Source organism: Battus philenor, unplaced genomic scaffold, assembly GCF_028537555.1.
Source record: "Battus philenor isolate CCGP_79_NKW_IND1 unplaced genomic scaffold, ilBatPhil1.0.hap1 SCAF_29, whole genome shotgun sequence".
Lineage (NCBI taxonomy): Eukaryota > Metazoa > Arthropoda > Insecta > Lepidoptera > Papilionidae > Battus > Battus philenor.
Genome location: NW_027181692.1, coordinates 1,592,613 through 1,615,860, shown reverse-complemented (window position 1 = coordinate 1,615,860; position 23,248 = coordinate 1,592,613). Strand labels below are relative to the sequence as shown.

At 32.9% G+C, this 23,248-nt stretch overlaps 1 protein-coding gene across 4 annotated transcripts; it reads left to right on the top strand.

The window, feature by feature from the left end:
• The first annotated feature begins 91 nt into the window (after positions 1-91).
• Ssdp (Sequence-specific single-stranded DNA-binding protein) lies at positions 92-19,893 on the top strand. 4 transcript variants are annotated; one of them, XM_068769799.1, is made up of 7 exons: positions 92-552; positions 4,999-5,211; positions 7,053-7,208; positions 7,821-8,003; positions 12,881-13,000; positions 15,515-15,622; positions 19,367-19,893. In XM_068769799.1, the coding sequence occupies exons 1-7, from the start codon at positions 207-209 to the stop codon at positions 19,498-19,500; spliced, it is 1,260 nt and encodes a 419-aa protein (XP_068625900.1). In that variant the 5' UTR covers positions 92-206; the 3' UTR covers positions 19,501-19,893. The 4 variants fall into 4 exon arrangements, with proteins under 4 accessions (XP_068625900.1, XP_068625902.1, XP_068625901.1 ...); XM_068769801.1 differs by having other exon boundaries at positions 19,345-19,413; XM_068769800.1 differs by lacking the exon at positions 12,881-13,000.
• The last annotated feature ends 3,355 nt before the right edge of the window (positions 19,894-23,248 follow it).

The window sequence follows — 23,248 nt, the reverse complement described above, 5'->3', positions numbered from 1 at the left end:
AATTTCATTGTCTGTTGTATATGTAGGCATATTTATGACAGTTCAATTAACAGGTTACAAGTAATTGAGAACAATCCGAGTTCTCTATGCCACAGACGCCAAATGTCGCCATCGATCAATGACGTTTTGTGAAGTTGAATTTATTGATATAAAGCGTTAATGTAAATAATAAACAATTGCAACATAAACGTCGGCTTCCAGTCGATATGTATGCCAAGGGCAAAGGCTCAACAGTGCCTTCGGACGCTCAAGCGCGCGAGAAATTGGCGCTTTATGTGTACGAGTACTTGCTACACGTCGGGGCGCAGAAGGCGGCGCAAACTTTCCTCTCCGAAATCAGATGGGAGAAGAACATAACGCTTGGTGAGCCGCCCGGGTTTCTACATTCGTGGTGGTGCGTGTTCTGGGACCTGTACTGCGCGGCGCCCGAGCGGCGGGACTCCTGCGAGCACTCATCAGAGGCCAAGGCTTTCCACGACTACGGTTTCGTCAATTCCGGGTATGGAGTCAACGGAATCGGCCACAATGCCGGCCCTGCGCCTCCCAATGACGGTACGAAACTTACTTATCTACATTAATGAAATACCGCGTTTTCGCTACAACGAAATTGTCTTTCTAGGCCACAGTTTCAGCTTATCTTGGTAAGTAAATAGTCATTGATTTAAAATCTTACAATACTAATATTTACAGTATAAACACGATTATTACGTGAATATCTGCTATGATATTCTATTGTTTATTTGAGCTCAAATAGATGTAATTTCTGGTATAATTTAAATAAAATTCATTTACTTTCTAATAAATTTTCAAATGAAACACCATAATGAATTCTAACATATGTATTTATGCTACAAATTTAACTCATTTTAGTATATATATTAATTACTTTAGATTAAAGAGATTGATTTGTTATTTTATATGTATATGTATAGATTTCTGTTGTTTTGAGGTTATGCAGTGTTACTCATTATTCTTTTTTAATGTTAGTATCCAGTGCTCTAATTAAATAGATAATGTAAGAACAGGCTTCTGAGGGTGCTCCTTTAGTTGTGGAGAAATATGGACTAAGTGCTTTTAGCTATAGGACAGCTAAAATTTGTTGAAGCTGTGAACTTCAATGAACAATTAGTGGTAACATCCTTCTGACTCTCTTACTGTAGGGCCTCTATGAGTTTGCAGGTGACTTTAAGATTCTGCAGGATTTCTTGAGGAGTTGAGTTAGTTAGGCAATACCTAACCTTTATGCGAAATTATTAGAATATTGCTTTGTTATTGAAATCAGCACAGCCAGCTGATATTCTTTAGCTACATAAGATGTGTCCATAAGTCATAGGTACAACACTAGCTATAGATAAAATATTAGAAGAAGCATACTTAGATACTCAGAAATGGATAACAAAAGAGCCCAGGACTTGAAAATACAATAAAATAGGAGATATCAAGGAGTATAAATTTGAATTAGACATGGTCTGGTTAACTACTGAGACAAACAAGTAGTAAGTGGACAAGGTCCATCACTGTGTAAACCCCTTTTTTTAAAATATGTCCCCTGCTATTAGGGACCTCTAGTACCCTTTTCTTGTTCGGGACTGGGTTTTTATTCCTCTTTTATTAATTTTCTTCACATCCTTTTTTATTTCTATACTCTGTCATTTCTCTTAAGATCTATCTTTTCTCCTCTTTTATTATACAGTTTTCTATTGTTCTCTTCCGCTCATCATCTCATTCCACAAATATCACAAAATTATCATATTTGTATATTTGTTTATGCTATTTTATATTTTTTTTTCCTCTTTTGTATGCTCTATATTACTGTGTAGATTAGAGGCAATACAATGATAAAGATGCAGACATTACAGACGGTTTGATGACATTAGAAGGTTTTCAGTGCCATAGTGGACATGATTGAAGATTGAAGCAATTGGGGGAGGCCTATGTGACTTATGTTGCACTATTGATCAAAATTATATATATATATATTTATATATATATATATATACACATACATACATATATATCTATAAATATATAAAATGAGATTAAATAAATTTACAAATTGAGTATAGTCCAGCATAGCATAGAACATATGTCCACATTGTCATGGTCCTTGTTCATGGTGGAACCTGTTAAGATTGTGATAAGATGCAGGACTTATCCCACTTCCGACCAGGTCTCTAACAATATGAGAGAAGCCAATAGGAGTATTGACAAGAGACAAGTGAAGGTCTTGCTGAAGCAAACGTACAATGTCCACTAATTACATATAAAGCTAAATATTTTGATTTGATTTGAAAGAAATTATTTTCATTGGAAATTTGAAACTTTTATAACCATAAATAGTTTTAACTTTACTACATACATATGTATAAATATATACTTACATATGTATATATGGAAGATCAGAGGTGAGCAACCTTTTAAATCAACAGGCCAATATAAATTCAATTTTTTTTTGGCGCACCACACATAAAGTGACACATGTAATAATTTACAAAATTTTATTTTATAATAAATTATTTGTTACTTAATTGTAACTTTATTCAATTTAATTCAAATTTTTATTATTTTATTTATAATAAAAATTTGAATTAAATTGAATAATGTTACAAAAGTAGAAGTTTCATGAATATGAAATTAGTTGAAATATATAATTGGAAGATTGACACTGTTTTTTCAATACAAGCTGATTAATATAAGTTTGAATTGATGGGATAGCTACATTTTTTTCTAGAGGTACACATTATTCTATTTGTGTACCTCTCATTCATGATTAATAGTTTTGGTCTAGTATGTGCTACCATTTTGTTATAATTAATTTTCTAACAATATATTGAAGACAGAAAATCTGTAAAATGAATTTTAGGGATATTTGCCCGGCATATAAGTATGTTTAAAGAGCCGAAATTAGGCGATTGTCTCTTTCCAAAGGTCAATGTGCAGTTTTTTCGCAGGGTACTGTATAAGCAGTGGTATAACGGCAGAGTACTGAAACTTGCAATCATAGGTTGCAGGTTCAAGTTCTGGGATGCAATCTTATAGTTCACACTTGTGTGCTTTTATGTCAAGACAGTCACTGCGATATTAAAGTTCCCAGAGGTCATCATCTGCATATTATTGAGTAATGGCCAACCTGCCTGCATTGTGATTATATTATAAACCTCCGTAGATATCTTTGGGAAAGGCCTGTCATTGACTGTATGATGGTGTTTATGGATTGAATGATGAACTCTTAAAAGGCTTCAAACACTAATTATAATTTATTTAATACAATTGTATACATTTGAAGATATAATAAAATACAGATCTGTCTCTGAGTTGTCATAAATTTGCAAAAAAAACTGAACTTGTAACCCTTTTGAGATGGTATTTAAAAATTGTTTAAATAAACAGTTGGTATATTTCTAATGTGTGGTACATGTTAAGATATAAATCATAAATATAATAATTTACAAGAATAGGTGGACAGCTCCGGAGATTGGTAAACTATTGTATTATCCATACTTTTTATTGGTACATATATCTACCAACAGTCATATAAAACCATACAATTCAGCAAATTATGAATTTGTTTTACTGTACATTTCAAAAGATATACATTATATGATACAGTATGATAAAGTCTAAAACAATTTTTTCATAAAGCTATATCAAATTGTTGGCACAGTAGGTTTGTTCTTGTTCGATATTTTATTATGACTGCGTCTTGAATACTTTGACCTTCAATTGGTAAATTTTATGATACTTTGCCATATAATTTAGTTTCTTAGAGATAACCCCCTCTTTTTATGCATGCTTGTATTTTTAACTCCCTTCAGCAAGTAGTTGTTCAGAGTTAATAGGAATGATAAAAACAGTGTTTTTTCTTCGTCTGATTTGATTATACATATTCCAAAAAATTAACCACATCCACATTTAGAACACACTTGCAAGATTTTCTATCATGATTTTACAAGAAACACTTAAAATATTGTGTGGTACAAATTGCATTGCTTCTATACATAAAGGTTACTGTTTTTAAACTTATGTGATACTGAAAAGGTTGTGTTGATAATATCATGAAAGTGTACACAAAAAAATAACCCGAGTTGTGGCAAGCCGCAAGATGTTATTGTAGAAAAGCTCAGTTAACTAAAATACTATATCATGGTTTTCCATGTATAACTAATTGTATTGTATATACCAGGGGGTGGTCAAGCGCTTTGATAGTGCGAGCAAATTTTCGAAATTTGAAATTTTTCAGCTACAATTGAAATATTGAAGCACGCAAAAAGATGTTTTATTACAAAAATCATATTAAAATTATTTAGAACTAAAGTACAAAATATGTATATTGAAGGTAGATATATGCACATGTATATGACAGCACTCCTAATAATACTATGCCGGTTAGTTTGTTAATTACGATCGGTGTTTGGATTTCGCTAATGTTGTGGTGCAATAATAATAATAATTGTTTACACCAGTAATTTGTTTCAATTTCCCAGCAGCTGACGTGGGTTATATAAATTTAAATATTGAAATAATTCGACAATCAATCGGAGACAAAAATAATCGTTCAAAGTGCCGCATGTGGCTCGCGAGCCGCAGTTTGGCCACCCTTGATTATTTTTTTTCTTCTTATTTAACTTTAACTTTTAAAAAAAAGATAAAATAATTATAACTGTAGGTAAAGGTTTTTTGGTATTGAAAATAAAAAGTTTTTAAAAATGGTAAATAAATATACTAATAATTCTTTATTTTAATATAATTATTATTTTGTATATATAGATAAAATTAAACAAGGCGCTCAAGACACACACAAGGTGTCCTTCTTAAGGTTGTCAGAAGATATTGTATGTTGAATGCTTCAGAACTGTTTTATAGGATATCTGTGGTAGGCCAGTGTCAAACAGTGGACATCTTATTTCTTAAATGATGATGATAATAATGTATTATGTATCACTAATTAAAAATAATATTTGTTTAATGAAAATAAAATAAAGAATATCATGTTTCCAGGTATGGGTGGCGGCGGGATGCCTCCAGGGTTCTTCCCCAACTCATCGTTGCGACCGTCACCGCCGGCGCCACATCCAGGATCGCAGCCCTCGCCTCATGGGCCACAGGCTCAGCTGATGGGCACGGGACAGCCGTTCATTGGCCCGTGGTACTCAGGTGGACCGAGATCCGGTGTCAGGATGGGCATGGGAAATGATTTTAATGGACCACCAGGTAAATTTATAATTTATTTGAAAATAAAAAGCTAATGTAATAATTAAAAAAATAACAGAAACAGCTGGCCATTTATAGTTTTTCACATTTATAAGGGTGATTTAGTAAATGTATTTTCATTTTTATTATGTGTTCATTTAATTAATTCAAGCTCCACAGCTCAGACAATAGATCCATGGAGTCTATAAATGCTAGTAAGCCATCTGACCTTCCATCAATGTATATATATATATATATATATACTAGCTGACCCGGCCACGCGTTGGTGTGAAAATTTAAAAAGTGGAAACACTTGTAGTACTTTAATTTATTTTGTATTGCTTTAACATTGTATTTAAATGAATACATAACTTCACAAGTTACTATTTACAATATTTAATGTATATTGTGAAGCATTTTAAAAATATAACAGCAATTGTAAAATACAGTTTAAGTTTGATAATGGTTATGGTGCATGGGGCCATGTCGAACTGGTGACCAAGACAATGACATCCACATCTGTCGCTTGAACATAAGTTTTTTAAACAACATGCCTTATGACTTCAAATCAGTTTGTCATTGAATTGATATATAAAACAATGGAGTAATGCTGTTAAAAGTATAGTAGTATTTTACCACAAGTTGAAGTTGCCTTGTGGGAGATCTTAACCTGTCAACTACCTATGAACATATCCGTCAAAACTCCCCAGGTGCATACGGGTCAGATCAGCGCGAAATAAAATAGGCTATACTATATTGAATCACCTTAAAAATACAGTTCAAAATCGCTTGCTTTGGATGTACTACAGATATACAATAAACAGTAATGTTTCATTTATCATTTTAAAAATTCTTTTTCGGCACTGTCGGGCGCCATGTTACGGCAAGCGAAGGGTTAAGCACGGTTTCTAAATAGAGCCTCACAACCTGGTGAAGTAGTAGTATGTAGCAACCTTTTTTATCTTTGGTTACGGAGAGGAAATCTTACAGATGTTATAATATAATATCTCTGTCCCACACTATCCATGTGGCTTTTGGTCAGTCGTTGTATTTCGTGCGACAGAGATAACGCTATACGAAGCCGAAATTAGCAGATTGTCTTTCCAAAGGTTGATGTGCAATATTTATTGCTGGGTACTGTACCTTATATTAGTTTTAAACAATTTTAAATGTATATATTTAAACAAATCTTATTAAAGTATTGAAGTGTTTGTAATAGAATATGTGGAAGTTGGTTAATACATTTGCATGCACAGAAAAATAAGCAACTGTTGAGTTTCTGAATGGTTCTTCTCAGATCAGAGTTTTCAACCATTGAAAAATAAAGATATAAAACTGTGTAGATACTTTCTTAAATGTAGATATTTTGAATTTAGAATTCTATCATTTTTTAAAAAAAATTATGCAATACAGCATTAGTCATGGTTGCTTATTGCCATTGGTTTTATGTCATATATTTACTATGTTTGATTTTTTTATGAGGAAGTATGAGAGGCCCTCAATGGGGGGTTCTATTGGGGGCCTTTCATACTTCTCCTGTCCTGGGTTCACAGGGATAACAGTCACAATAAAAATCTATTAAATATTTTTTTATTTTCATACTCTTTTTCCTTCCATGTTAAAGAAAACCATTCATTCTTTTGTTTGTCACAATTTCATTTATTCCATTTCATTTTTTGTATTAATTTTTCTTCTTTTCTTAAGAAATAACTACACATATTACATTTAATTTTTTTGGTTCATTTTTATTACACATTTTTATTTTAAATTTTCTTCAAATTATATCACAGTTCTATCATATGTTTTATAATATATCATAATTCCTATGTATAAATTTTTAAACAATTTTTTTATTGTCATAGGGCAAGGTATGATGGGTAACTCGTTGGAGCGAGGCGGGGCAGGCGGTGCTGGGCTTCTGGGCGGTCCGCGCATGACGCCACCACGCCCCGGCTGCGGTCCTATGAGCCCCGGCGCCTACGCGGCAGGGATGCGTGGGCCTCCGCCCCAGGGTCCAGGTACGTGTCTCATTTCAAAAGATTTTTCGAGGTCCCGGAGTAAAACCATGGACTTGCAATTGCAGTGAAACATTTCATAAGGTAGATCGATTACCTTGTTAAAGTCCGCAGAAAACGTTGGATGGAGGCCTCTTCCAACCCGTTCTATTAGAAATGAAAGAGGCTTATATCCAGCTGTGGACATAATATTGTTGAAATGATAATGATTAAATTTCTTAACTATAGACAGATTGTTATAGATATTTGAGGGAAGGCCTATGCCTTGCAGTAGGAGTGGGCTGAAACAATGGCATTATTATCATTTTAGCTGTAAAAGTCCTTGTCAGAAGTTTCCCCTAGAGATGTGAAAACCTTAACAAGGACATATCTATCTAATAGATTCAGGCGTTACCTTACGGAAGTCCATCCTAACTAAGAAAGGTACAAATATATAGCTACTTCTGCTATGCAGTAGTTGTCGTGCAATGAAGTGCACTGAATTGTTTGAACTGCCCATATCCTATGACTTCCAGACCTTGACTATGTCTTCGGTGCACCTGGACTGTGAAAATTATATTTCTTTTTGCTTTCCTTATTGTACAGGTCTGAACAGGAATGATATGTTTTGTACAGGTATGCCACCGATGGGCTTGGGTCCGCGTGGTTCGTGGTCAGGCGGAGGGGGCGGCGGTGGGGCTGCGCCCCTAAACTACAGCGGCGGCTCGCCAGGCGCCTACGGTGCGCCGCCGGGCTCCAACGGGCCACCAGGTCCGCCCACACCGATAATGCCCAGCCCGCAAGACTCTTCCAACTCGGGTGAGTAGGAAACCTGGGCACAGTTGTTTGGCTATACGGTCTTTTGATACGTCATCGCATGAATCGATACAGAATATCGATTTTTTACGATTGTCAAAGAATCGATAGCCTAATGCACTAGAAAATAATCGATGTGAAAATCGTATGAAATTCTAAATAAAACAAAAATAATTTTCAATAATAAATATACTTTATTGATTTTTAATTCCTCCGTTGATACAAATAAAATACTGTCAGAAGTGGAAAATCCCATGGTACCACTTGAACTTAGGTCTTGAATGTCCTGGTAAACTTAGTTCAAAGGTTATATTAAAAAACTCGAAGGCATAAACATAATTATATGCCTTTAATATTTTTTGATTATCATTTAATTTTACATATAATAGTATTAGTTTTGGTTTCAAAAAAAATCTGATACTAGAAACAAATAATTGAATTTATTGAAATGTTAGTAATTTTATATTTTAATATTTCATAGTATATCTGGTAATTTTTTAATGTAATATATGTTGTCTTAGATTTAAGATATTCATTGTTTGGTACTGTTTGATATTGAGTCATAAATATATCTTGTATGTAATATTTTATTGTTGAATTTAAGTAAATTAAAAAAATATATATATTGGAATTTCGTACGACTTCACATATATATAGAAGTAAATATATATATGCACCATGTTATGAAATTATCTTGTAATATCAAATTCTTCATGTTTTCACTTTGTACTGCAAACTTGCATCTATCTGTTGTATATATTAGATGAATTTTTCAAGAATATAAAAATATTTTGTATTTAAAATATTTTTTTTATTTCAAAATTATCTTACCTTTATGATTTGTCTGTCTGAAAATATATAGAGATAGCTAAAAATAACAAAGTCTAAATTTAAAATTTGTTTATACAAGTAGGCTTTTGCGAGCCCTTGAATAGTCGATTATTTGTAACATTATAAGCAGCAAAATGCCCCTGGCTGACGCTGGTCTAACAGACGTACAGAAACTCAACCGTTGATCTGTATAGATATAATTTTAAAATTTTTCATGTACATATTATAATATCAAACTTGTAAATGAGTCAACAAACCAAATTCCACACAGTTCAATCAACTAGAAAATCTTGAATGCTATAATAATATTTATTTAATAATATACCTTTATTTTTAGATTCAAAACTATGAAAAAGAAGGTCTAAGCCTAATTTATCTTGTGAAACCTTGTATTATAGATATGAATATATATTATAAATATGCAATAGAGATATCGATTTTAAAATTATATTTTTGCCAATTTTCGATTATATTACTATCAAGATAAGAGAGTTTTATATGAGTTACTTTTTATTGATTATTGAGAAAAAAAAAACAATATCTATTGACATATAGTTTCATATTAAAATAGGTGATGAAAAGAAAAGATTTCTAAAATGTTTTCATCGTAAAGATGCAAGTTTGCTGTATCTCTTGTTCATTCACAAGCGTCTTCTTTGTTCTGCTGTCATTCTTTTTTCAATTTATTTCTTGCTTCATTCTCGCTTAACTAGGTTACCTAAACAGCCTATGAGCTCCAAACATTTATAAACCGAATGCTTAAAGTTTCTCAGCGCATGCTTTCAACACAAGTGATAAACACATGGCGGCTTTGTACGGTATAAGAAACATAATTAGTAATGTATTTGAGAGGAACAGAGAGAGATAGTGTTAGAGAAAGACAGAGAATACGAAAGAAAGAGAGGGTAGGTAACAGGTCAATAGTTAACTGTGCTATTGACGTGTTAGAAAGAGACAGTAAATGAATTCTAATCTAAATATAATCGAAGATTCTACCGCACGGTACCCCTTTTATACGTGTCGGAACTAGCGCCATCTGTCGACGCTATGAAACTAAAGTGTTCAGACATATATATATTTTGCGTTATTTGCCAAATGAAAGTGAAACAGAGAGAGAGAGTGTGGAGTGAAAAGAACATAACCTTTTGGCACTTAACAGCATTCTGTAGGCTTACCGTGCGGGTGTCGGGTCCATCGCCTTATAAATCGAGGAGATCGGGGCTGACGACCCCTGTAACAGATTCAGGGAGGTGGTCTTGCAATGCATTGGCACGTTCACCACCATATCACTCCTTCTTCTTCTTCTCATCCGATAGACGAGCATTGCAAGGCACATGCCTCCCCCAAAGATCTTCACAATGACTGGCTTTGTGCTGCCCAGCGATTTCCAACTCACTATACAGATCTACCTATGAACTTATTTATTGCCATATAAGTAAACTGTCCGCTGTTACTTCAACCTACTCCGTTGTGTAGTGTTGATTATCTTTCGTCTATGGAACTCCTCATTCTTTATTAGATCTCTCAGAGAAATCTCAAGCTCAACCTTTGGATTGTGGGGCTATTCGGAGTATTGTTACAGTTCCAGATTGAGCGACTACATTCCATTCTTAAGTTTTAGTTGTAAGTCATTGAGGGTTATTGGACCAAATTGGCACAAGAAAAGGTGAACGTTCATCATCATATCATTGGAACGTCCACCACTGGACATAGGCTTCCCACATAGACTTCTAGATCAAATACCCTTGATTAGATGTAAAAGTTTTAAAAGGTTGAATGTATTGCTGGCTTAAGAAATAATAAAAATGATATTAATATTAAATATAGCTTACTGTACCTCCGTGCAAAGTTTATACTGCCATTAATGTAACATACTTCAGAGTGAACATTTTATACAGAATGATTGGAAATATTATACAGTAATACCCCGCTTTACGCGACCCCGTTATACGCGGTTTCACTATAACGCGAATTGCAAATTTCGCGCTCAAATGCCTCGAATTACGCGAAAGAGTGCGTATAAATATAATGTAGTCATCAACTTCTCTATGGTGTCTTGACCATCAGTCAAACAATTAAAAACAATGTTGGGTGTTATGAACTTATTTTACAAGAACGTAAACAAAACGTTACCCAAAAGACAATAGATGTATTTTTCCGTTAAAAATAAGAGTATATATTGCATAAAGTGTTCCTAGAATTAAAGTGATTGATTAAAATGATTTGTATTTTTTTGTAATAATTTTTGACTGTTTTTAATCATACACCTCGTTATTGGCGAATTTCAGTTAACGCGATTTTTTTTGGAACGTAACCCTCGCGTAAAGCGGGGTATTACTGTATTTATTTTAAGCTTTTACATCTATAACCAATCATCCTGTATGTCAGACAACACTGTCTCAATAGGCAATATACTGCGCTGAGATACTTCTAGCTTAAACTTAGCGAAGGTATGGAAATCACAGGCTCTTTTCTATACGCTTGATTCATTTTTGTTTAAGGCTTTTTGTCTATAGTCTTTGATAATTCATTGTTATTTTTCACTGTCCTTTAGATCTCTAGCTCTAAGTCGACTTACCAACTAGAAGCAGAGTGACGTTTAATTTTTTTTTTAATTTTTACGTCCAAAGACAATTTTTTTTTCTACACTCGTGACATGTGTCAACGACGCCATTTGCAAATTACGTAAATTAGTATTTCCTTCATCGCTTTTATTTAATATTCGTACTGTAAATATAAACAATTTGATGCGGTATTTAATAGGTTATATACAAAAATCGTATACGGATCCACATTTAATTAAAGTTTATGTGTTGGCTTAATATGGAAAGGGCTTTGTACTGAAAAAACTCGACCTTGATCTCACGCCTATTTTGGTCGCATTATTCTGTAAAGATGCAAGTAGATATTTTTGTACCCCCTCCACAAACCTTGCCAATGTGTTTAAGAAACAAAAATCCAAGTGTCAATATTTTTTCGAAATACCCTAACAAAAAACCCAGCGAATAACTAAATCTATTACGCAAGTAGAAAAAAAAGTTCCCACAATGCACTAGTTAGACATCGAAGCCGCCTCCATATTATCATAGAAATTATTGTGAATTTTTTACCTTTGGTAATAAATTAATTTTGTAAAATAGTGATATTTTGTTTTAATTTATCAAAAGATTATAGAGTTTAAATCGTTATAACGAAAACAGATTAAAAATATTTTTAATAATTGTGAAACGTCAATTGTGTGATATATATGTCTCTAGTTGGGAAGTCGATGTCGGAAGTCATAAAACGGGATCATACCGCTAGATGGCAGCACTTCCTACGGCGCGTTTTTTTAAATTAATCACGATTCCATAGACAATGTGAAACGTCAAGACCGCACCACAATGTACCAAAGACTAATTAAAAATTACGTAAAAAAAGACACAGTTAAAAAAATTATGGGGTATTTTTATGTTACTGTAGGGTTTTGATAGGTTTTATGACTTCTGATTATGGCATTCTATATTATTAAGCAATAAAAATGCTCTAAATCAATGTTTGTCAAAATGTTGCCATAAAACTTTATTGTGGGGGCCCCTGATTATCATTCTATTGGTGTGTAATAATATAAAAAAAATTATTAATTATTGCGTAAATATAATGCAATATCCCCACTTCGATATTCTTTTTTAAAATAGATTAAAAATATTGTAAATTAATACAAGTGACATTGACAGACTTTTATATTATTTATTAATGATTGCCACAAGAAAAATAATACCAAATATGAATAAGGCAATTAAAAAAAATACAGGACTAATTGCAATCAATTTTAATGACAGGCGTCGAAAATATGACTTTAAAAAAAATATTTTTGCCTACATACATTTAAAAAGTTAGTAGGCAATCGTAACACTTTAAGTGTAGATTTTTTGTTTTAATAATAAATGTTCTAAAACATTTTGCAAAAAAAAAAAAAAAAAAACAACTGTCAAAAGTAAAATGTCACTTTTGGGCGGGAAAAACTGTAACAAGATGGCGAACGAATTAGTGACGTGGTATAACGGCAGGCGGTGACAGCATGTACACGCTGATGAAGCCGGTTGGCGCCGGTACCCTGGGAGCGGAGTTCCCCCTGGGGGCAGAGCACGGGCCCCCATCACAGCACCTGCCGCAGCCGCCCGCCGAAGGTGGGGCTCACTTGTACACCTTCGGCACAGATTAAAAACGATCAAATATACAACTGACACACAGATTATACATTATTCTATCGTGTCTATACGTAATTTTTAATTAGTCTTGGTGTTAATTTTTTGAACGGTGCTTCTAAATTTAAATTATTTGTTTTTTTTTTTAATTGACATATGTACACTTTTAACATACAATTATTGTACGTATATTTAAGAAATATCATTAGGGATTTATATTTTTATGGATTTGCGTTTAAATTATAAAAAAAAAATTAATACATACATAGCACTGATAACGGCTGATTATAATAATAAAAACAGGACTGGAATTGGACAGTAGAAAGGTGACATTTAGAAAGATTTTCCTTATCAAGGGTGAAACTAAATGTATCTGGCATAAAAGAAATTTTGAAAAAATATCATTAAGGTACCTATTTTTGAATTTGGAAGCGATATTTATCTAGTCCCATAATTATTCAGATGCCGGATATTAGGAAGTATATTTAGCTAAGGATGAAGTGTTGGCTTTGTGCGGAGAAGACTTTCACTGACTAAGCGAATGAGACCAACTATACTATCTTACGGGTACTTTGAAATAAGTTTCATTTGTCCATCGGTTGTTCTGACAGATTGTACTGCCAGAAGTTGTTGGCCTGTATTACTCAAATAAAAAAAATGAATTGACATGTGTCAGTGATCCCTGAACGTCAAACGTGAGAAATTTAAAAAGCGAACTGTCAAAGGGTCAGCAAAGATTCAATAGTTATTACCGTTGTAGCAAAAAGGGGAGAGGGAGTATAGGCCACTCCGTTCCGTCGGTCCACTCGTGCTCTTACTTCCAACCCCTCCCACACCTCACTGCGCGTTCCTTAGGCGCGGTACAGTGCTTCCGGTAACACTAGAAAACTAAAAATAACATAAAAGAAATCAAAAAAGTCGATTTCAAATTCTTGTGGGAGCAATCGAAATAGCGATTCATTCATTTTTATATATGTTATATATATAAATATATATATTTATGTATATAAATATATATATATATATATATATATATATATATATATATATATATATATATATATATAGATTATTAATTTAAGCCGTCTCCATGATTTGTTAGCTTAAGATACCTTTAGCAACCTTTAGCTAAATATACTTTTATATATCCGATCTCTATTATAAAAAGTATGAAACACCCGATCTGTCACTTTTTTGGGGGCGCTAATTTTCGAAAGCCATGGAATTCATCCAGTCCATCATTTTTTTTGCCACTTTTCACCCCTGACACTGTGTTTTGGGGGAATAATCGAATTCAATTCTTTATTTGTTGTTTAAAAATATAATATTTTTGGGCATAAAATAAGATTCAATTATTTTGACCTAGTATAATGATTTTAAAAAAATTACCAAAACGTTTTTTTTTTTTCAATTTTGTCAAGTTTTTATGGCGAAATATTCGATATTCATTCGAGGTTCCGAGTGCCCCCACAAAAGCCTTGCAATACTATTATTAATCACTTGGTAGAAAATTCCTACCATTTTCTATATTTTTCCTACCATTAAATATCTATACTTTTTTGACATATGTCAAAATGACTTGCTCTGAAATACGTAAAAGTTTGTATATAGATAATGTATGAAATATGTTTTTTAAATAAATCTATTTGATGCCATGTAAATATATTTTATCGAAGCCATAATTTTGAAATGAAATGAAGAAAATCTCGGTAGTTTTAAGGAGAATGAAGCAATTAGTCTATGACGTCGGACCATAAAGAGATATGTTTTTTTTCAACTGTTTATCTGTTCTGAAATGTAAAGATCTTTACTTTGAAATAACATTTTTTTATGATCTTGTGTATTATAAATTGTTATTATAGATAAATAAAGATTTTGAAATATACATCGACTTTTAAAAGCGCTGCCGTTGAGTTTACGGTATATATTTATTAAAAATAAAACTATCTATTAGTTCAATAAAATGCAAGTAACAAAAAAACTATTTTTTTTAATAAACCGTTGACCTGGATTTAATCAACTATTTGATTTTGGCAACACTCATTACGTGCAACAACCATAGATTAAACATAAATTTTATAATTTTAATAATTAAATTTAATAATCGATTTAAATCGATTCGTGATGTTGGCAGAAAGAAGATAATTATCGATTTAAAAAAAAACTTTTTTATTCGAATATACAGATAGTAGAATAATTTAGTTATTAATGATTTAGTTTTTCTTTTTAAATTATTTTAGTAGTGTCGTTATCTATAATCTGTATATAATGATAGTCTATGGCCGGAAATGAAATTTGAATACTTGTCTATGGTCAACGGTGTAGATATGTTCAGCTGTTATTGCTATCTATATATATTTTCTTTTTTGGACATTTAATTAATTTTTTTATAATAGTAGACAATCATGAAAGTAGGCGATGTATTGAAATGGCGATGTCTGGTGTGTAGTGTAGAAGCGTTGAAACATGCATTGTATTGTGAGCTCCCGTTGCCAGGGTTAGGTGGTGTTGACGGCATGAAGTCGTCCCCGGGGGGCGTTGGCGGCGGTGGTCCGGGCACGCCGAGGGAGGACTCAGGATCTGGGATGGGTGACTATAACTTAAGTAAGTATAGCTAGTGCCATCCACGAAGACGCTCCCTCTACTTACCCACAATTTCCTCCTCCCCCCACCCCTAGTTTTTGCTTCTTCTGTTCAACTCATTTTCATTTCTTACATACCTTCAAATAATATTCTAATTGTCTTCCAGACCTTCTTTAGCTTAGAAGATTCATCACCATTATTATTACAGTCGTACTCTTTCACTGCTGGCTCTCATAGATTTCCTATCAGATCATCTTCCGACGACATTAAGCCTGTCCACCTTCTGTGTGGAAGTTCTATGCCGTACTCTTCTTCAGAAGCTTAACTACCGCTGCCACTAGAAGATTCTAGAAGATTTTGCACTAATTTCTCTGAATTCGCATTCTATTTTTTTGGTTCTATGCGTATATTGAGTTGAAATGTGGTACTATTTTTTAATTCACAAATTACTCTTTCTCATCTTTTGCATACTCCCATCTAGTATCCAAGTTCTTTTCTAGTGTCTCTCCAGTTTAGTGGATTGGACATTAATTCTCTAAAATTCACGACCTACTCTTTCTCATCTCTTACATACTCCCAGTTAATACTTGAGTTCTCTTCTAGTGCCTCTTCAGACGAGAAAATTTTCTACTAATTCCCAAAATTCACGCTCTACTCTTTTTAGCTCTCGCATACTCCCAGATAATATTTGAGTTCTATCTAGTGGATCGGCTATTAATATTCTAAATTTCATATCTTACTGTTACTCATTTTATACATTCCTTCTAGAAGATTGGGTGGTAATCTTCTAAGAGTTGCTCGACGAAAGATTCAGTCCGTTTCTAGGTTCTTTTCCTTGTTCCTTGCCTGTCATATTTTAGAGAAACTGCTATTGTTTTTTTAAATAAGTGACATATGTATTCTGAAACAATGAGATACATATTTATTGTTTCGAATAGGCTTTGGTAAGCATCTTCGAAAGAACCTAGTTTAATAGATATTCTTCTAACACTAATATTACAATATTTTCCTGTAAAAAACCTTCTTTTTTTCCACTAGAATATGAGCATGATATACCAGCTATGATCTCTTATGTAACCTTTAATTTCTATTAGCAAAGTCAAGTTTATATTCCTACCTATTTTACGTATTCTAACAAATCCATATGATAAACCTTTCTCCACAAGATTCCTTTATAATGAAGTAGCAGGATGCGTCTTCGTGGATGGCAAAATTAATAAGAATTATTTAATTTTTCAAAGATCGGATATTCGGATATATGTTAGCTTACTATGGAATTAACTTTTGTATTATAAATTTGCAACTATTACAAATAGGCGAAATTGATTTATATATACCAGCTGGTATACTAGGGGAGGGTAGAAAGAAATAAGTATACCTTATTAAATTATATAATCGAAGCCGCTTCCATACTTTTTAGCTGTTACTACAGATGCATCCGAGTATTCGATCTCTATAGTGTAAGGTTATTTATATTGTTGGTATATATACCACCAAATAAAAGCGTGAGCAGTTTTATATTTGGATAGTATGTAAGTACCTACTTTAGATATTTTAAAATCTGGTGATATGATGATAAAGACGTATCACCCGAAGGTGATTGAGATGTTGGGCCATTTTGGAAATTCGGATATATAGTGTGTCCCATAAATCAACGTCGGGATGGAATCTGGTAATTGGTTAGGTAAGGTTAACACCAAGACTCGAAATTGTCACCAGCTTTAGTGGCTTTGAGGTGGATAATGGGTCAACGTGGTTTTGGACCATTGTGGTAGCACCACAATGGATTCAGGAGTAGTATGAACAACGCATACCACAGGACGGGCTATCCAAAATGGAACATTGCGATAGACTGTGGGTGTTCCTTATGGAGGTACTGAAATCCCTCACAGCGCAGAGGGTGACCACCGAGGAGGTTTTAGTGGGTAGAAATCCCATATAACTCTTTCCTTCCCCAGAGGCAGTTTTAACCCCGAAACCAAAAAAAAAATTTAACTCCTGGAAAATATTTACAAAAATTCTATTTTGTTATGTTAAAATTTTTGTCATTAAAAATAGTAAAAGTTTTTGTAACAACCTGTGATGTTATTTCCATTGTTGGGACTAAAAATCTTAGTTGAAAAAAATTTTTTCCTCATGTCACCATGTGCAAATTTCTGTTGAACAAAAGACGTCAATACATAGTTTAATGATTTTATTACTAAAGAAAATAATAATTATTTTTATAGAGATGAAACAAAAATGTTTGCTAATTAAAAAAAGTTTTTTTTTTCTTATCACCAAATTACGTTGATTTGCTGTTACTTGACGTTGATTTATGGGACACCACTAATGTTTGATTTTAAATAATTGATTGATATTTTTACCCTTCAATATTTACACCCTAAGGCATAGGCTTCACCCAAATATCTCCTCGTTGACTGGTCTAGCATTACCAGCATCCAGAGACTTCCAAAATTCTTCTGTCATGTTTATTCATATAAATAAATACTAATGGTGGTCTAAATATATGTAAAAAAAATATGTTTATGGTCTGGTAGAGATCGCCATTTACAATACCACATTAGTACACCTTTTGCCCTATTTAATGTGATTTATTTTTATTTCGTGTTGATACAGCGAAGAATTTGAACAAACCTTGGGTCAGTCACAGATGATATAGATATGTAGCTATATTCATGTAGCCAGAAAATCCAACTTCTGGTCATCAAAGATTACAAAGACTCTGATTTTTAAGATCTTTTAACTTGAAATTCAAACGAAGTTACCACGTAGTGACTGTCCTGGTGGTACATTTTCTTTTCAAACGGTAACCATTGCTACCAGCACGGCAATATTTTTTATCTCTATATGTATAGTTTTTTCGCATTAAAATAGTGACTAACAATTGTCACATAACTTGGCAATGCCATTTTAACAATTATCATAGCTATAGTTCCCCCGCGTTAAGAATGAAATCAATCAAATTTTAACGCAAACGTTATGTTCACTGAACTTTATTTGTGAATTAATATTTATCAGAAAATTCGCCGTAAAATATTTGTGTCATCGTGACCAATTATATCAAAATCATTAATAGTTCTCTCGCGTTATAATGCAGTTAGTCAAATAATTGTACGAAGGCGTTAAAAAATTTGCCTTCAGTAGTGGAATTTCAATTTTGGACCGTTTTGGTTAATTACGGGGCGTAGCTAGACTGGATAATGAATATTATTGCAAGTTATAGAAAGCCCTGTTCAGATTGACCAGTTGAAGTAAGACCTTTCAGAGAGTACGGTCGTGTTTTTTAGTGATTTAAAAAAAATGACTCGCTTGTTTATTTTAGTACAATGAAAATAATGAATCAGTTTTCTTAACGCAAACGAACTATAGTGATATTTTGCTATATATCTAATGTCTCTAGTACTGTCTAGTCCACTGCTGGAGATAGGCCTTCCCAATAGAAGTCCAAAAAGATCGATTGAAAGCCTTCTGCTTTCTGCGTCTTAACAACCTGGAATCCTGAACCTAGTGTCGGTAGTCCATCTTGGTGGATATGCAACTGTATGCCGTGGCTTCCACACCAGAACCTTCAAGTTGAACTTGCCAATACGCTGGACAATGTCAGCCTCCCCTATATACATATATAGTTTTGTAAGCACTGAATTGATTTTCCTTTATGACATATATAAGGTTAGTTTCTATATTTTCCAAGTGACCGATGCAATCACAATATGTACTGAACCACTAATATCCACTCCAAGATTTTTAACTTCTCTTTCCAAGGTTTCGGGGGGCCGGGAGGTGACCAGAGCGACCAGACGGAGTCCGCCGCGATCCTGAAGATAAAGGAGAGTATGCAGGAGGAGGCGAAGCGTTTCGAAAAGGACCCTGATCACCCGGACTACTTCATGCAATGAGTTGACCCACACCGCCAACCCAAGAACAGAAGCCGGATCACATTCTTCCATAGTATTCTATGATCTCAACTGTTTCAAATATTTTTTGGGTTGGTCCGCATACGACATGTAAACAAAAACTGTGTTAATCATGTCCTATCCCTCGTTTTCAGTTTATTCTTATTTTAATAAATTTTTTTTTGACATGTATTCATCGATATAAAATTATCAAATGCACATCACTATACAATGTTCGAACGACGGTATATATCGCTATCTCAACCGCACATAAACAAGTGAAAGGGACATGAAATTATCGAGCGACAATTGCAAAGATGCGTTTACATGTAACTATTTTTTTTAAAGTGACAATTTATCCTCTAGGTTGTTAAACTGTGTTCCTAGTCTGCTTATTTTCATGTATTATAATTTGTGTTATAAAAAAATCAGAAGTGTCAAGTAAAATTGTAATCAATGTAAGAACGACGATAGGATGTACGGTAAATAAAACAACCACTGTCCGCCCACAAGTGGACATGTGGTGTGTTACGGATTAAATGGCGATGAAATAATTTTTGCATGTAAACGCATTCTTATCTCGTTGAGGATAACCCACTGTAATTTTCACTTACCGATACTAAATAGTTTCGAATCTGATTTACAATACTCGGCGATAAATATTGCACATCGACTTTTGGAAAGAGACAATCGGCTAATTTCGGCTTCGTAAAGCGTTATCTCTGTCGCACGAAATACAACGATTGACATAACGTCACATAGGTAGTGTGGGATAGAGATAATGCTCTACGAAGTCGAAATTAGCCGATCGTCTCTTTCCAAAGGTCGATGTGCAATATTTATCACCAGGTACTGTATGTATGTTTCACGTATGTCTTGTTGGTTTTAGATTTTAAACGTACCGAGAATGAAATTCGAATTTTAAAAATGCCTTTCGCGAGGTCGCGAAATTCTTTTTTTTTATAACCGTACATGTATTTATATAATTTGTATTTTTAGTCACTTCATTCTTTTTTTGTAGCAAGTGCATAATTTTTTTATACTTTCCTCACACTGTGTTGTGAAGAGAAAATCGAAGTAAATATTTCAAATAAAATTCAATAATTTTGACCCATCAAAAACATCCAAAAGTTTTATGTTATGTTTACGAAATAATTTTTTTAAATTTCTTGATTCATTCGTTTTTTAGTATTCATGGCAACATTATGACAATATGTCACCGCAAAAAATCCCTGCATGTAATAAATATTTTATTTTTATTAAGTTGACGTTGCACCGTTTCTGAACTACGAGGGATAATGTCATTCGATTTCCGGACGCAAGAGTTTTACATTTGACATCTGTCGCTTATGTCAAAAAAAGGTTTTATTGCTCCTAGCGATTTTTATTTCTTTTAAATCATACAGATTATTTATTGACGATAAATTGTAATAATGAAATTTGTGAATTCTTTTAATTAATTGCGAAATAAATTATATTTCAATATATTTACTGTAAGTTCGATGCGGTATGCACTTTTAATGTGTTAGGTTTTTTTTTCTAATATCATGTTAGATATATTTATGATCGAAAATCGAATATTTGAATGCATATTTGCCTGAAGAAATTATATGCTAAGAAACTATGGAAAAGGCTTCTATACAGGACGATTGGTTATAAGTCTAAAAGCTATAAAGAGGTGAATGTATAGCTCTTTCTATCTCTATCTTCAAATCTATAATAATTTATAACAAATGAGAAAAAAGTTTTCTAAATGATTCTTGTTTATTCACTCGATCTCCTACACTTTCCACCCAATCTCTCTCTTTACTCTACTCCGTAATAATAAATCATAAAAGTAAGAAAAAACGTTTCCAAAATTCTTTTTGCTATATAAAAAAATTGATTTTTTTTTTACCATCTGTCCCTGCACTTTGTACTTTCTAAACTTATTGTACTGTCATATTCTAATAGAAAAATATACAGGGTGGTTGCAAAGTGTAATAACTTTGGAGGTTTAGTTGATAAATGAGCTATATATACCATAAAACCTCTGAAAATATTGAAATATTTATTCATACAAATACTTTGCTAAAATTCGAATCTTCAAGACACTGATATTATGTATATATAAATATATATAAGTATATAGAATCGGATACATTTTTCTCCACATTAATGTCAGTTTCCGAAAGTTATTTCTATGGAGAAGAACCTGATAAGAAATCGTATATTTATTCTTTTAATGTAAATCTTACAATTTTTTTTTTATTTCAATGAAATTTTAACTGTCACTTGAAAATCAGTGTGATGCTAATCCTAGGTATGTTTGTATGTTATGCAATTTTTAATACAACAATAAGCTCTATTGATAAATTTTTGCTTTTGAAACATTTAGATTTTGTATGTGAATGTATAGTTGATTTTTTTTAAATAATATGATGGAATAGGCGTTTGTCTTCCGTCTCACCTGATGTAAAGTGTAGATAAAGACGAAGGTGATACACGCCCGTCCAAAAGAAGCCTGTTCACTCTACTTTTGATGGCTCCAGAGTTCAACACATCAGGAAAAATGAACCCAGGCAGGTCGTTCCAAATCTTGGCGACTTTCACCAAAAATTAGCTGTCAAACCGTTTAGTTCAACTTTTGGGTATGAATGAAATGCATCAAGAATTTCATAACATATATACCTTATTCCATTATTTCCATATTCACTCGCACAAGAGGGTATAAATTGTCTAATTAGCTAATAATAATTTTTCATAAGCGTATTCCATACTAAGCCAACCCTTCTTTGGGTAGTTATGCATTGAAATATTTGACACCTGTCTATGGTATATTGAATCAATTTGAATTTTCCCTATATTAATACAAAATCTTCCAAGATTTAAATTATTTAGTGTATATTATGTTTTAAGTTTTAATGTTCCTAGATTATTTTTTCATTCGAACAGTAGGAAAGGCTTTCACGGCGTCTTGTAGGTTTTTTTTTTGAAAATGGATTTTTTTTTGTTGATTATAAATTGCCTTTATATCGATATATAAATGATATAATCAGTTTTACATCCAGTATTTATTGTCGATACAATTTTTTTTATATTATTAAATACATTTGTATATACAAATAAAGGATTGGTACATGTATGATAATTCTGGAGGGACACGACTCGTATGATATTGATCGATCAGTGTGTTTTTTATAAATATTTACAATCGGTTGGTATTGTCATGTGGTTGCGGAAACAGGTAAAATGACGTCATGAATTACGGAACCGGAACCTTGGCGCCCAATTTCACAACATATATATGTCGCTGTCAAATCAACATATAATGCATGTTTTTGTTAAATATACAACCGTATTATATTATTCGGACGGATAATACAATCGCATATATGTATGGTAGTGAAAGGGACAGATTGTTAGTCGGCGTGTACTATTGTAAAGAAATGTAAAGGTGCGTTTACATGCATGTTATTTTTTTAAAGATGCACCGTTTTAATATTTTGCTGAATTTTTACATAAGTAATGAAGTAAGAATGTTTTTATTGATATAATTAGTGGCGTTTATTATTGGTTGTATGATTTTCACATAAATTGAGTAGACTAAGTAAACACGCAAAGATTGTTAAATGTAAACGCATCCTTACTTTGTTATCGCTAACATATGTGGTAAATGAGAATTGTCAGGCCACTGAGACAGTTGGGTTTCCTATTTCACTTAAAATACCTTACTTTACTTTTTGTATATAGATGTTGATTTGACATTGCG